Here is a 16,131-nt window from a genome sequence, read left to right as displayed (position 1 = left end):
AAAAGGAAAGATGGCCAAGAGCTAGGTGAGATTTGAACCTAGGCAGTTTGTCCTATGGACTGTGCTCTTATTCCTCCTCTGATACCGTCTCCCTCATTGTCATAAGAATAATTTAGAAACATTTATTTAAAATTTAACACCACTATATTTCATTTAATCTAAGACACCTTCAATTGTAAATTACATAATTATTTTATGGACCACTAAAGAAGAAAAAGAGCTGCTAATTGTAATTGTAAAATGTTATTGTAATATACATGTCAATTTCAGAGATATTAAGATATGGAGAAATGGGCTTTCAAGAAAATATGAAATTTGTATGTGATGAGTATTGTATTTATCATTAAATGTTATAGTGTCATGTAAAAGTGCTACATAGTATTGCCTCATATACATATAACTTAATTTATTACTCAGTCCTTTTTTCCCATTTTTCTCAACTAAAAATAACACTGTAATGAAGAATAATTAAGAATAATACTTTGGGAGGGGGATGGTTCCATCATGGCGTCAATGCAGAAACCACTACAAAAAGAACTGTTGGCTTTACAAAATGACCCACCCCCTGGGATGACTTACAATGAAAAGAGTGTTCAGAATTCCATTACACAGTCATGTTTACTGGTGAAAATATTCCTGTTCATCCTCATCTTTATAGCAATGGTCATATCTGTTTATCCATTCTAACAGAAGACTGGTCCCCAGCGCTCTAAGTCCAGTCAGTTTGTCTTAGCATTATTAGCATGCTTTCCAGCTGCAAAGAAAAGAGATGGCCACCAGATAATTCATTTTATGTGCGAACATGTAACAAGAATCCAAAGAAAACAAAATGGTGGTATCATGATGATACTTGTTGATGCCACTGTCATCATCCTCCTAGCAGAAGATAGTCCTACTGAGAAAACGAGCACTTTGATCATTCAGTCTTTGAACTTTAACCTTTGACTGGAAGCGACCTATAGGCAATGAAGACTACTTCCTTTTACTGCATTTTTACTCGTGTGCATTCTGGGTGCATGTTGATCACTGGTTCAGTCCAGGCAACTGACACGCTTTTATTAGTCATACAGTATTAATGCAGGTGTCAGGAAATGTCAAATAATTCCATTTTTAATTTTTATTTTTTTAAGCTTTTGGAAAAGTTCCAGGTCCTCATGTATTGTGCAATAACAATGAATTCCTTGGCGGTTTTGGGATGTTCATTGCCGGCAATGGACGCTGTAATAGGAAAAGTTTTCATTAACTCCTGCCACTTGATTAATGCATGACAGGGCCTATTAAATGAATTTATCGGTTATAGTGGGATTATAAATAAAGTGAGGGATCCAACATTACTTTGAAAGTCACTCCAACTGTTTATATTTGGATTCTATGCACTGTGATCCTAAGGTTAACAGCATGAATTAACATGCATCTTTAAAGGACTGTAATGAAAGATCATTGCGTATTTATTTAATTCTTTATATCTGCTGTCAAATTGTTTTGACATGGAAGGTTTTCAAGTAACATTGGCAGAGAGGTACAGTATGTTATCCCTATAGTGAAAATAAACTCATTTGTTGTATATAGTTCCTCAATCTCTGAAGTAAAGGTATGAATAATATAGGGTATGAATGGTTTAATCAAGGCTTTATTTTGGAAGTAAGAAAAATGGCAGCAATGATTAAATTGCTGCAATCCATAGTTTGGGTTTTTTATTTGTACATTAAAGATTTTTTTTCCAAGTAGATTACACTCTGTTACTTCCTGCTAGCCATCAGCATGAGCCCTACTGCCTAAACACTATTTCATTTATTTATGTTTGGAAAATCCATAAACATTTTTGTTTGCAATCTTGTTTCTTTTGTTGTGTTTTAAGTCAAGTTTGAATGTTATAATACTTTTATTGAAAAACTTTTGTCAAGTTTTTTCTTGTAAATTTTCTTTACTTGTAAGTATCATCTTGTCTTTTAATCCTGTACCCTAAAATAATAAATACATTTTTGACAGAGGCTTAATGTTTAAAAAAAAGAATAATACTTTGATTATGGATCTAAATTTTTTTTGTATATCTCTAATTAATTTTTTAGAATAATTCTTGGTTGTGTAATTGTCAAAAAAGTGCAAATATTTTTACTATTTTTCATAATGTAAAATTTTTGGAGAAATTTTATCAGTGATCTTTCTCACTTTCAATACATATGTACCTATTTTACCTTACTCTTACAGTGGGGTTCCTCATTTCATCTGAACTTTAGTGAACTTACTCTTATGGTGAGACTTCTCATTTCATTCGAACAATGATAAATTCAAATGTCCCTCCTTCTGCAATTCCTTAAAATGAAAGAGTTCTAGAGTTTACATTTAAAGTAAAATTATTTTACATTTAAAGTAATTTAAAATCCCTTAAATAAATACTTGCAAAAATATACAGTGTAGGTTATATTTGTTAGGAAAGAAAGACACCTTAATTGAAATTACAATCTCAACTTTCTTTCTTTAGCATGTCTTACAATGTTTTATGTTTATGACTTCTGTTTTTACTGTCCACTCCCACCCTGTCCCATTGTTTGTTTCAGTTACTGTACTTTTCAATTCTAGAATTTCTTATTGGCTTTTTTATAGTTTACACTTCTCTTTTGAGATTTCCTGTTTGTTCACTCCTTAAGCATTTTATTCTATTTGGGCTGTTGTCACAGAGCACCATGGATTAGGTGGTTTATAATAACAGAAATTTATTACTCACAGATCTGGAAGCTGAGACATCGAGATCAAGGTGCCAGCAGACTCAGTGTCTGGTGAGTGCCTGCTTCCTGGTTCATAGTTCTCCTTGCCCTGACATGGAGGAAGGGAGGAGGCTCTGTCTTTCTGGGGTCTCTTTTATATGGGTGCTAATATCACTTGTGAGGGCTATCACTTGTCATGACCTAATTACTTTCCAAAAGCCTCACTTTCTAGTACCATCACACTTGGGGTTAGTTGTAGGAGACTGAGCACCACGCATATAGAAGTAGCCACCAGCTCTTGAAGAAGGTGCTGGGAGCGAGACAGTCTCCTAGCCGGCATGGAGATATTTTGCAGCCGGTAGACAATTCCTCAAGCAGCTGCATGCATTAATGAGATAAGATCAGTAGCTTGTCAGTGAGCCTTATACTTTGTAACATTCCTAGGGCAACAGGATGGGGGTTGAGCCGGGGTAGAAAAAGCAACCATTAAACATGTGATCCTAGCACGTGGGCCCCCACTCCTGTTGTATCAGGCTTCAATAAAAGGTCAAGAGAAAGGTTTCTAGGGGCTCTGGGAAGACAGACAGGAAGCCCACCTCTTGCAGGCATGTAATTTCAATCTGTGTCCTGGGTATTTTTATTCTCGCAGTGATGGGGTGCTATAGTGGGCACCGACAGTTAGGTGTCAACATGTGAATTCTGGAGAGACAAACACTCTGTAACATCTAGTAAGACTTATTCCTTTACTTCTTGGAAGGTTTTTTTTTTTTTTGCAGTTTTTGGCCAGGGCTGGGTTTGAACCCGCCACCTTCGGCATATGGGGAGGCGCCCTACTCACTGAGCCACAGGTGCTGCCCTGGTTTTTTTTTTTATTTTTTTATTCTTTGAATATGTTTATAATAACTAACTTAGAACCCTTGTTTGTTTGTGTTAAGGACAGAGTCTCATTTTGTTGCCCTCCGTAGAGTGCCGTCGTGTCACAGCTCTCAGGAACCTCCAGCTCTTGGGCTTAGGCGATTCTCTTGCCTCAGCCTCCCGAGTAGCTGGGACTACAGGCACCTGCCACAACGCCCGGCTATTTTTTGTTGCAGTTTGGCCAGGGCCGGGTTTGAACCTGCCTACCTCGGTATATGGGGCCCGCGCCCTACTCACTGAGACACAGGCGCTGCCCAGAATCCTTGTTTGTTAAGTCCCAAATCTGGGCTATCTTAGGTTTGTTTTTCTTTACTGATTTAAAAAAAATTTTTCCATGGACCACATTTTTTTTCTATGACCAGAGATTTTTGGATTGAATATTAAATACCATATGTGAAAAATATGTTGTTCAGATTCTGGATTCTGTTACATTTTGAAAAGTGTTGATTCCTGTTTTAAACGACACTTCATTTGCTGAATGCTTTGAAATTGTCTAGACTTTATTTTATGCTTTGCTAGTGTGTATTTGTGGAATGTTTAAACTATTTTCTAAGCCCTTCTAACTTAGAAGGACTCAACCTCTATAATCTTTCTCTTCTGCAGATCATGTTGGGACTTGGTTTCAGGTTTTCATATATGGATCTGGAGTAGATTTTATTACAGAATGGTCCTTTTCAGTAAGGTGTGGCCCTTCTGGTTCATCAGCTGTTTGGCAGGGCTGTTAATAAGCTCTCTCCATACTGGTGGGACAAATGCCAGTTATTCCTGGAGCTGCTCTTTCCTACCTCTGTCTTACATCTAGTAGCCCTATTCTACTTTCAAACACAAGGCAACCTGGATATGCTATGCCATGTGTAGTCTTACCCTAAACATACAAGCTGGCTGTCAGCTGTGGCCTCACAGGAGGGTGCCCCAGTATGGACTTCTAGGGCCCCTTTTGTGCAGCTCCTGCATGTCTAATGCCTTATCCTACAGTTGGCAGTCATTTCCTTGTTCTGAGTTCTAATCTCTGCCCCCACAGTTCAGATAGAGTGTCATGCTTTGCTCAGACTATAGATCTTGGTGCTGTGAGTGATAAATTATTCCCAGGAAGAATGAGGGGCAGTAGTGGTGATAACCTTGTGAGTTTTGCTTCTTCTGGAACTTCAGTCTTGTACTTCCTGTTGTTTGCTGCCTGCAAACAGGTGCCTCATGTTTGTCTAGTTTTGTAGTTGCTAACTATAGGAGGTCTAGTTCAATAACAATTACTAACTCTATCATGTGGAGGGATGTGTTTTACATAGTCTGAATTTGCATTTTTGAGACCTCAACTCTGGTTTTATACCTTGGAATCAGGCTCAGTGCCATTGAGCCCTTATTAACTTATTAAGTTACCTTTGAGTCTTGTGGCAGCAGTTCTCAGCCTGTGGGTCGCGACCCATAGGAAATATATGAAAGGGTCACAGCATAAGGAAGGTTGAGAACCACTGTTCTATGGGGTTAGGTGAGAGGAAACTGAGGTACAAAGAAGTCGAGAGACTTGCTCAGTGTCATACAGATGGAGAATGAACATTTCTGGGCTATCCACAAACTAAGAGGGAATGTATATTCAGTTTGGCTTTCTTTTTATTGTCACTTTTCTTGTGTGAAAATCTAATTTCTTTTGCCCTTTTAAAAAATTTCAGAATACTGTGGAAGTACACTGGTTTTGGTTACATAGTTTTCTTTGTACAGAGTCAAAGTTGTAAGCATGCCCTTCACCCAGACAGTGTGCATATTCTTTTTGCCCTTTTGATAGCTTTTGAGTAGCTCAATATCTCGTATTTAATGCTTATTCTTCATTACAGAAAATATAAAATTACATCATTGTCTCATTCAAACTACTTCTGGAGAGTAGAACCTATTACAATTTGGGACCAGAAACCATTGTGGGAGATCATAATTCTTTCCGTGAGTGTACAGTCCTGGAGGGAGCTTAGCTCTTCATCTGTTTTGTCCACTGCTATAACCCCATGCTTAGGAGAAAAGAATGTGCACTTCATTAATATTTGCTGAGCATGTGAATAAATGACACTGTTATATTTTGTTTCATTTCATAGAGAATAGGGCTATTGTGATAGTCCTAAAGTAATAGGGCTCCATTACTTTAAAGTTATGTTTATGTTATGTTTATCTCATGATTATAAAGGGTAACTTTTTTGTATTGTATTCCGTATCTTTCATCTGCTATAATCTTTTTGTTTTTTACTTAATTATTTTTATACTTTTATCTTGTATCTTAGACAAATGTTTCTGCACATGTTATGAAGTATTGATAACAAGACTTATTTCGAGGATAATTTGATATTGGTAGAATATGAGAGACTTTTCACTGCTTTGATCTATTTAATAATGCTGGTTCAGAGGTAAGTGCATCTGGACCCACACATGTTACCTATTTACAAAATACATTCTTCCTCCAACAAATTGGTCTACTTGACATCTCTGAATTGTAAAAGGTTAACATTATTTATATTTTTGATCAAAGAACTATTGAATTTGACTACGTTTTTCTCCCACATGTAGTATCTTTTCAACATAGCTCCCATACATTATCATGGCTCCATGAAGCAGGCAACTGAGACTTCTTTATGAAATCTTATTTTCAAATCATGAAATTCCCAAAGCCCCATTATCTAGGGATTAAAGGCACCCAGTTCATATTTTGTATACTCACTGAAGGAAAAGCCCTGAAATATGGTCACATAGCGACCTTTGTACTTGAGAAAATGGCCAAAGCAGCCTGGTCTGGCAGGAGACTGGCCAGAAAACAGGTAAGTCTTTGTGCCTTTGTCTCTGCAAAAGTAGAGAATTCTTTGCAAAAATATTAATGCAGACCAGTTCTCAGATCCTGGACTATCATCCTGTTAGTTTTTCTTTAACTTTCTGTCTTGAAGGAGGGAATGTTCTTTTGTTTGGTCAATGAGGAGAAGCTATTTAGGTGACAAGTGTCCAAAGAGCAAACAACAGATCCTTAGCCAGTAAGGAAGTGGCATAAAACAAGTGATGCCTTGCTTAACGGCAGATACAGCTAACAGAAAAGAACTTTTCTCACTCAGTATATTTTTGATAACAATTTTTTTTTTGTGGAATATCATCCATAACTTTGTGATTTTTTTTTCTTTTTTTTTTGCGTAAGGTAAATCAGAACATGTGCTGAAGGAATAAACACTAAAGAAAACTCAAAGCAGTGGCCTTACTTGAATGAAACAGACAATACATAGACAAAATCAAACCAAATGGAAGCAACAGCAGCTATCCACTCCAGCTCCCTGAGGACAAACCAGCTTATGTTAATCTTTTTTTTAATTTATAATAAACAATTTATTGGCCCATAGTTCTGGAGATTAGGAAGTCCAACATTAAGCTGTTGGCATCTGTTGGTACACTATCCCATGCGGAAAGCAAAGGGCCCCTAATTGTTAAAAGCCCTAACTTTTAGTACTGTTATAGTGGCAATTAGATGTCCACACAAGTTTGAAGGGTAAAAACATCCAGACCACAGAACACAGCCTCAATAATAACATTAAGAAGCTGGCCTGCTTGGATTGGTGTATGTAGCACAGTGGTTACGGCACCAGCCACATACACCGAGGGTGGCAGGTTAGAACCCAGCCTGGGCCAGCTAAAGAATGATGACAACTGCAACAAAAAATAGCTGGGCATTGTGGTGGGCACCTGTAGTCCCAGCTACTGAGGCAAGAGAATCACTTAAGCCCAAGAGTTTGAGGTTGCTGTGAGCTGCAACACCATGGCACTCTACCAAGGGCGACATAGTGAGACTCTGTCTCACAAAAAAAAAGAAGAAGAAGAAGAAGAAGCTGGCTTGCTTATCCAACTACATAATTTTAATTTTGCTTTTTTTATGTTGGAGATATTTCCAACAATGGTGGAAATCAAGAGATTTCTATGTTCTGAGGTTTTCAGATTTAAAGGCACTTCAGAATGTTTTTATAAATCATTGGACAAAAGGTTTAGGATGTATTTTTTTTTCTGTGAGTACATTGTTCTATATTAGCCCAATTAATTTTCAGAGGGAAGGTTTTTTTTTTTTATTGTTGGGGATCATTGAGGGTACAATAAGCCAGGTTACACTGATTACAATTGTTAGGTAAAGTCCCTCTTGCAATCATGTCTTGCCCCCATAAAGTGTGACACACACCAAGGCCCCACCCCCACTCCGTCCCTCTTTCTGCTTCCCCCCCCATAACCTTAATTGTCATTAATTGCCCTCATATCAAAATTGAGTACATAGGATTCATGCTTCTCCATTCTTGTGATGCTTTACTAAGAATAATGTCTTCCACTTCCATCCAGGTTAATACGAAGGATGTAAAGTCTCCATTTTTTTTTTTTTTTTTTTAAGGCCAGAAGTCTCCATTTTTTTTAATGGCTGAATAGTATTCCATGGTATACATATACCACAGCTTGTCAATCCATTCCTGGGTTGGTGGGCATTTAGGCTGTTTCCACATTTTGGTGATTGTAAATGGAGCTGCAATAAACAGTCTAGTACAAGTGTCCTTATGATAAAAGGATTTTTTTCCTTCTGGGTAGATGCCCAGGAATGGGATTGCAGGATCAAATGGGAGGTCTAGGTTGAGTGCTTTGAGGGTTCTCCATACTTCCTTCCAAAAAGGTTGTACTAGTTTGCAGTCCCACCAGCTGTGTAAAAGTGTTCCCTTCTCTCTACATCCAGGCCAGAATCTGCAGTTTTGAGATTTTTTTTTTTTTTTTTCTAGGAAGTACAACAATGTTTTTGATCTTTGCAAATTAAAAAATATACATTCTTATATGTGGCCAAAGAACTAAGATGACAGTTTTACAGTTTGCATGAAACTCACATATCCTTTAGAAACTCTTTGCAATAGTCCAAATAGAAGTACAAATACATTGAAAGAAAAGCCTATGAACATATCAATAGTAACATAACAAAGCTATCCTCCTGGTTATGAAGGTAACTACGATGCTTTTGCAGATCTTTGATGATATTGCTAAAGACATGGACATTGCAATAGAAATTACAAAAAAATCGCAGGACATTTTGTCACAGTGGGGATTATCTTTGGCAGAAAGGCATCCTTCAGAGTCTGATTTTTCACTGAGATCAGTTTCTGAAAACTCCAGTCTGCCTTCACAAAAATGATCCTTGCGAAGTGCATCTGACTCCAGGCATCCAAGAACGTGCTCTTCACCTCCTTTTCAGTCAGACCCAGAATATAATTTTGAAGGTAGTCAAGACTGTTTCACATTCACAGTCAACTCCAATTACAGGGTTCCACCAAACAATAATTCATGGAATAAATGAAGCTTTCAAAAAATTACCTACATTTTATTCAGATTTTGAGCGCACTGAAATTGGTAATGATAAATTGATCCCTCTTACCACACAAAAAGTATTCCTTTCAGATGCGCGTGGATTTCAAGTCACGGCTACAAGGAAATGTTTTCCTGCCCATATTTCCTCCCATGAAGAAGAGTTACCAAGAAAGAAAATAAAACATGTCAGGCAGAGAACTGTTAAATGTTTAAAAAAAGAGTTAAACAATATGCTTATAACAATGGTTTACAAAACAGAAAACGGCTAAATGCAAATGAAAGTCCAGGCTGGATTTCTAAAAATCCAGACATTCAAGTCCTAGAAGCCCCTCAGTTGTACCCTGTTCTTGGACTTTCTGCTTGTTCAGAAGTCAAATGTTGCCTTCTATGTTCAGAAAATTGTCCATCTTCCGCGTCTGAAACTAAAAGAGCTTCGTCACCAGAATTGTTTTCAGAAAAAAATCACCTGAACCCAATTCCTGACAGAAAACTATGATTAGGATAATTGGGTACTTTATCTTACACTGTTGATTGTACTTTATAGTAAAATTGTTAATATTGCTTTTTAAAAGCATTGGTGAAAATGACATGTACAACCAGAAATAAAGCCTTTTCAAATCAAAAACCCAAGAAACTAACAATCCCCCCCCCCCCGCCAAACCAACTGAATAAATCACATGTCAACAAGACAGAGGTTAAACCAAATGCATATGATAACTTCTAAGTCCATGTTCCACTTTGAAATGAGTTGGTCTTAAAAAGGGAGACAGAGGTAGGGAAACGTGAATAACAAAGTCAGTCCAGATCTGTTTTCATCTCATTCTGTTCAGTTTCTGTAATGGATGAATTCACTGATTCAGTTTTCTTTGTTGTCAATATCTTGGATGTTCTCTCCATCACGTTTAAGGACCCTTTTGCTGGGTGGCACTGCTTTAATTGCTACTGGAGTAGCTAGGTTTGAGTTGTATTTTGATAAAATCTGGAGAATATCTTCTGGAATGTTAGTTACTTCTGGAGGTGTAGGTGTTCTGAGCAGATTCTCATAAGAAGAAATTGCAGGAGAAGATGGATCTGCAAAATTCTCAAAGCACTTGTCGGAGTTTAATATTAACGAAATACAATCTTTAACTTTCAGATCTTTTGATGAACTATTTGTTTTTGATAATGGATAATTTGTGGATCCCAAAGCAGTGCTGCTCTTTGTAGAAGGAATTTTCAAACCCGGAGTGCAGAATGTAGGTGCCAAGGGGGAATTTGTATACTCGACATCACTTTTTTCTGACTGCTGGATAATGTGGATAGGAGTAGCAAAAAATTTATCACTGGTCATGGATTTTGTTTCTATGGTCCTCTCACTTTTCTTATTCATTTGTTTAAGTCCCATTGTATAATCTTCATTTAAACATATGGTATACTCAGAGATACCAAAGTGTTCTAATTTAGGAGTTACACACTCAAAATCATCCAACTTTAGTGCACATTTTGGAGTTTTTAGTACTGGTGATTGTTTGGTGGCTGGAGTTGTAATTTTGGATTCTTCTTTTTGGTTGTTCATTGCCTGTGGGGGATTTGGTAGAACTTGGGATATCATGTACCGCTCAAGTCCAAAATCTGAAAGCTGTGGACTACGTGGAGACTGCTTAGAAATAAAACCAGTTGCAACAGTAGGATCACACAGATCATCCTTCACAGCAGGCTTTTGAAAATTTTCACAAGTAGACAATTCTGGGGTGGAGTTAATGACTTCTTGCTCACACACTGAATTTTTCTTGACACGTGGAGTATATCCATACCTCTGGAAAAACTCTCTTATTTCCATAATATCCATTGAATTTTTTTCCATCAGCACTTTTGTTGCCTTTATGAAACCAAAGTTTTCTTGACTTTCCAATCTTGCTTTGTCAAGAAGAATGTTAACGTCATCCTTTAGAGCCTGGACTTCTGAATGAAGGTCATGTAAAATTGTCACTGGATAATCTTCAAGGCCGCTTTCCTCTCCATCCAGCGCTCGCCGCAGCCGGGCTGTCTCGAAGTCTAGGGTGCTCGCCAGAGACCGCAGCTTCCCGCAGAAGCCCCGGATCAGGTCCATTGAGAAACAGCACAGCAGCACAGAGCTCCAGGTACCAGGAGACCTCTCCAAGGAGGTTCAGACCCGCCCGCCACCAATTTGAATCTCTCAGAGACCACCCAGTTTTGAGATTTTGAGATGTGGGCCATTCTCACTGGGGTTAGATGATATCTCAGGGTTGTTTTGATTTGCATTTCTCTAATATATGGAGATGATGAACATTTTTTCATGCGTTTGTCAGCCATTCATCTGTCATCTTTAGAGAAAGTTCTATTCATGTCTCTTGCCCATTGATCTATGGGATTGTTGGCTTTTTTCATGTGGATTAATTTGAGTTCTCTATAGATCCTAGTTATCAAGCTTTTGTCTGATTGAAAATATGCAAATATCCTTTCCCATTGTGTAGGTTGTCTCTTTGCTTTCGTTGTTGTCTCCTTAGCTGTACAGAAGCTTTTCAGTTTAATGAAGTCCCATTTGTTTATTTTTGTTGTTGCAATTGCCATGGCAGTCTTCTTCATGAAGTCTTTCCCCAGGCCAATATCTTCCAGTGTTTTTCCTACGCTTTCTTGGAGGATTTTTATTGTTTCATGCCTTAAGTTTAAGTCCTTTATCCATCTTGAATCAATTTTTGTGAGTGGGGAAAGGTGTGGGTCCAGTTTCAGTCTTTTACATGTAGACATCCAGTTCTCCCAACACCATTTATTGAATCGGGAGTCTTTCCCCCCAGGTATGTTCTTGTTTGGTTTATCGAAGATTAGGTTGTTGTAAGATGTTAGTTTCATTTCTTGGTTTTCAATTCGATTCCAAGTGTCTATGTCTCTGTTTTTGTGCCAGTACCATGCTGTCTTGAGCACTATGGCTTTGTAGTACAGACTAAAATCTAGTATGATGATGCCCCCAGCTTTATTTTTGGTACTAAGAACTGCCTTAGCTATAAGGGGTTTTTTCCGGTTCCATACAAAACGCAGAATCATTTTCTTCAAATCTTGAAAGTACGATGTTGGTATTTTGATAGGAATGGCATTGAATAGGTAGATTGCTTTGGGAAGTATAGACATTTTAACAATGTTGATTCTTCCAAGCCTTGAGCATGGTATGTTCTTCCATTTGTTAATATCCTCTGCTATTTCCTTTCTGAGGATTTCATAGTTTTCTTTATAGAGGTCCTTCACCTCCTTCATTAGGTATATTCCTAGGTATTTCATTTTCTTTGAGACTATGGTGAAAGGAGTTGTGTCCTTAATTAGCTTCTCATCTTGACTGTTATTGGTGTATACAAAGGCTACTGATTTGTGGACATTGATTTTATATCCTTGAAACATTACTGTATTTTTTGATGACTTCTAGGAGTCTTGTGGTTGAGTCTTTGGGGTTCTCTAAGTATAAGATCATGTGGTCAGCAAAGAGGGAGAGTTTGACCTCCTCTGCTCCCATTTGGATTCCCTTTATTTCCTTGTCTTGCCTCATTGTATTGGCTAGAACTTCCAGCACTACGTTGAATAGTAAAGGTGACAGAGGACAACCTTGTCTGGTTCCAGTTCTAAGAGGAAAAGCTGTGAGTTTTACTCCATTCAGTAAAATATTGGCTGTGGGTTTGTCATAGATAGCTTCAATCAGTTTTAGAAATGTGCCACCTATGCCTATACTCTTCAGAGTTCTAATTAGAAAAGGATGCTGGATTTTATCAAATGCTTTTTCTGCATCTATTGAGAGGATCATGTGATCTTTATTTTTGCCTCTGTTAATATGGTGGATAACGTTTATAGACTTGTGTATGTTAAACCAGCCTTGCATCCCTGGGATGTAGCCTACTTGATCATGATGAATTACTTTTTTGATGATAAGCTGTAATCTATTGGCTAGGATTTTGTTGAGGATTTTTGCATCTACATTCATGAGTGAGATTGGTCTGAAATTCTCCTTTTTGTTTGGGTCTTTTCCTGGTTTTGGTATCAGGGTGATGTTTGCTTCATACAATGTGTTGGGGAAGATTCCTTCTTCCTCAATTTTTTGGAATAATTTCTGCAGTGCAGGAATGAGCTGTTCCTTGAAGGTTTGATAGAATTCTGGAGTGAAGCCATCTGGACCAGGGCATTTTTTGGTTAGAAGATTTTTTTGTTGTTTCTTTGATCTCAGTGCTTGAAATTGGTCTGTTCAGGAGCTCTATTTCTTCCTGGCTAAGTCTAGGGAGAGGCTGTGATTCCAAATATTGATCCATTTCCTTCACATTGTCAAATTTCTGGGCATAGAGTTTCTGGTAGTATTCAGAGATGATCTCTTTTATCTCTGTGGGATCAGTTGTTATTTCCCCTCTATCATTTCTGATTGAGGTTACTAGAGATTTTACTTTTCTATTCCTCGTTAGTCTGGCCAATGGTTTATCTATTTTATTTGTTTTTTCAAAAAACCAACTCCTTGTTTCATTAATTTTCTGAATGATTCTTTTGTTTTCAATTTCATTGATCTCTGATTTGATTTTGGATATTTCTTTTCTTCTACTGAGTTTAGGCTTACATTGTTCTTCTTTTTCCAATTCCGTAAGATCTCTTGTGAGATTGTTGATGTGCTCTCTTTCTGTTTTTCGAATGTAGGCATCTAAAGCGATGAATTTTCCTCTCAAAACTGCTTTTGCAGTATCCCACAGGTTTTGGTAGCTTGTGTCTTCATTGTTGTTATGCTCAAGGAAGTTAATGATTTCTTGTTTTATTTCTTCCTGCACCCATCTGTTATTCAACAGAAGATTGTTTAATTTCCATGTCTTTGGGTGGGTCGTGCATTTTTGTTAGAGTTGAGTTCCATCTTTAGTGCCTTATGGTCTGAGAAGATACAAGGTAAAATTTCAATTCTTTTGATTCTGTTGATATTTGTTTTGTGTCCCAGGATATGATCAATTTTGGAGGATGTTCCATGGGGTGATGAGAAGAACGTATATTCTTTATCTTTGGGGTGGAGTGTTCTATATGCGTCTGTCAAGCACAGTTGTTCTAGGGTCCCATTTAAATCTCTTATATCTTTGTTTAATTTCTGTTTAGAGAATCTGTCCAGCTCTGTAAGAGGAGTGTTAAAGTCCCCTGTTATTATGGTATTATCAGATATCATATTGCTCAGACTGAGTAAGGTCTGTTTCAAGAATCTGGGAGCATTTAAATTGGGTGCATAAATATTTAGAGTTGAAATGTCTTCTTGTTGTATTTTTCCCTTGACCAATATAAAGTGACCATCTTTGTCTTTTTTGACTTTAGTGGCTTTAAATCCACATGAATCTGAAAATAAGATTGCAACTCCTCTTTTCTTCTGAATTCCATTTGCCTGAAAAATTGTCTTCCAACCCTTGATTCGGAGCTTTAATTTGTCTTTTGGAGCCAGGTGTGTTTCTTGCAAACAGCAAATAGATGGCTTGTGTTTTTTAATCCGGTCAGCCAATCTATGTCTCTTCAGTGGGGAATTCAAGCCATTAACATTTATTGAGATGATTGATAAGTGTGGTAGTATTCTATTCATCTTATTTCGTGAGAGTCCATTGCTTAGTTTTATCTTTTGCATTAGTGTGGAGATTAGGTTCTGTCCTTTAATTTCTGAGTTGTTACTTTGCTGCTGATCCATTGTGGTGGTCAGTGTGCATAACAGGTTGAAGTATTTCCTGTAGAGCTGGTCTTGTTGTGGCGGATTTCCTCAATGTTTGTATATCCATAAATGATTTAATTTCTCCTTCAATTTTGAAGCTTAGCTTAGCAGGGTACAGAATTCTGGGCTGGAAATTGTTCTGTTTAAGTAGATTAAAGGTAGATGACCATTGTCTTCTTGCTTGGAAAGTTTCATTAGAGAAGTCTGTGGTCACTCTGATGGATTTGCCCCTGTAGGTCAACTGGCGCTTACTCCTGGCAGCTTTCAGAATCTTTTCTTTTGTCTTGACTTTGGACAGGTTCATCACCATGTGTCTTGGAGAAGCTCGGTTAGAGTTGAGGCGACCTGGGGTCTGATATCCCTCTGAAAGCAGTGTGTCAGAATCTTTGGTGATATTTGGGAAATTTTCTTTTATAATATTCTCTAGTATGGCTTCCATTCCTCTGGGGCATTCTTCTTCCCCTTCTGGAATTCCTGTAACTCGTATGTTGGAATGCTTCATAAAGTCCCATAATTCTGACAGTGAACGTTCTGCTTTCTCTCTCTTCTTTTCTGCCTCTTTTACTATCTGAGTTATCTCAAGAACTTTGTCTTCTACCTCTGAAATTATTTCTTCTGCATGGTCTAACCTGGTTAACCATGCATGGTTGCTGATACTTTCCATTGCATCTTTAAGTTCCCTAATTGACTGTTTCAGTTCCTTCAGCTCGGCTATATCCTTTTTATATTCTTCATATCGTTCATCTCTTATTTGATTCTGTTTTTGGATTTCCTTTTGGTTATTTTCCACTTTATTAGCAGTTTCCTTCATTGTTTCCATCATTTCTTTCATTGTTTTCAACATGTGTATTCTAAATTCCCTTTCTGTCATTCTTAGCATTTCTTCATAGGTGAAATCCTCTGCAGTAGCTACCTCATGGTCCCTTGGCGGGGTTGTTCTGGACTGGTTCTTCATGTTGCCAGGAGTTTTCTGCTGATTCTTCCTCATGATTGATTTCTTTTATCTGTTTCCTTGCCCTAATTTTCCTTTTACTTCCTCTTGCTCTTTAAGTTATCGTGCCTGTGGACTAAGGGTTACAGTACCAGATGTGTGAGAAGGTTGAAAAGCAAAAAAGGGATGAAAGAAAGGAGGAGCGAGTAATAAGAAAAAAAAAAATAGAGAAAGAAGAGGGGGTGGGTAAAAGGAATATTGACAAAAAGAAGAGAGTCACGGAAAGAGGGAGAGAGAACAATATAGGTGTACAGTAGGGTACTTTGACACAACCTTAAAAAAAAACCCGCCTTCTGGGGGTGCCCAGTTGGGTGGTTCCCTTGAGGTCAGCAGCTCTTTGCTAACCTGATCAGACACAGTACCCCACCTCCACCGAGTAGAGAGGAAAGACAAAAATGCTATAAATCAAACCAAAACAAGCAAACAGAAAACTTTATGGGATAAAATTTGGTGAAAAACCAAATAATAGCAGTAGAAACACTAGCAAAAAT

At 37.7% G+C, this 16,131-nt stretch overlaps 1 protein-coding gene and 2 pseudogenes across 1 annotated transcript; 2 read left to right on the top strand and 1 right to left on the bottom strand.

Annotated features, from left to right (window-relative positions):
• The first annotated feature begins 504 nt into the window (after positions 1 to 504).
• On the top strand, positions 505 to 1,034 carry LOC128588877 (ubiquitin-conjugating enzyme E2 W-like; annotated as a pseudogene).
• Positions 1,035 to 5,990: 4,956 nt separating this feature from the next.
• On the top strand, positions 5,991 to 9,226 carry LOC128590670 (DNA damage-induced apoptosis suppressor protein-like; annotated as a pseudogene).
• A 571-nt stretch (positions 9,227 to 9,797) lies between these two features.
• Positions 9,798 to 11,114, bottom strand: LOC128588866 (spindle and kinetochore-associated protein 3-like). The gene has a single exon (XM_053595630.1). It carries the CDS (start codon positions 11,044 to 11,046, stop codon positions 9,814 to 9,816), a length of 1,233 nt encoding a protein of 410 aa, XP_053451605.1. The 5' UTR covers positions 11,047 to 11,114; the 3' UTR covers positions 9,798 to 9,813.
• Between the last annotated feature and the right edge of the window lie 5,017 nt (positions 11,115 to 16,131).

The sequence above is a fragment of the Nycticebus coucang genome, chromosome 1 (genome assembly GCF_027406575.1).
Source record: "Nycticebus coucang isolate mNycCou1 chromosome 1, mNycCou1.pri, whole genome shotgun sequence".
Classification (NCBI taxonomy): domain Eukaryota; kingdom Metazoa; phylum Chordata; class Mammalia; order Primates; family Lorisidae; genus Nycticebus; species Nycticebus coucang.
The sequence above is the reverse complement of the archived record's forward strand: the minus strand, read 5'-3'. Positions and strand labels throughout refer to the sequence as shown.

Bases quoted from the DNA above. Each gene is read 5' to 3' on its own strand.
- LOC128588866 (XM_053595630.1), bottom strand. From the start codon at position 11,046: ATGGACCTGATCCGGGGCTTCTGCGGGAAGCTGCGGTCTCTGGCGAGC.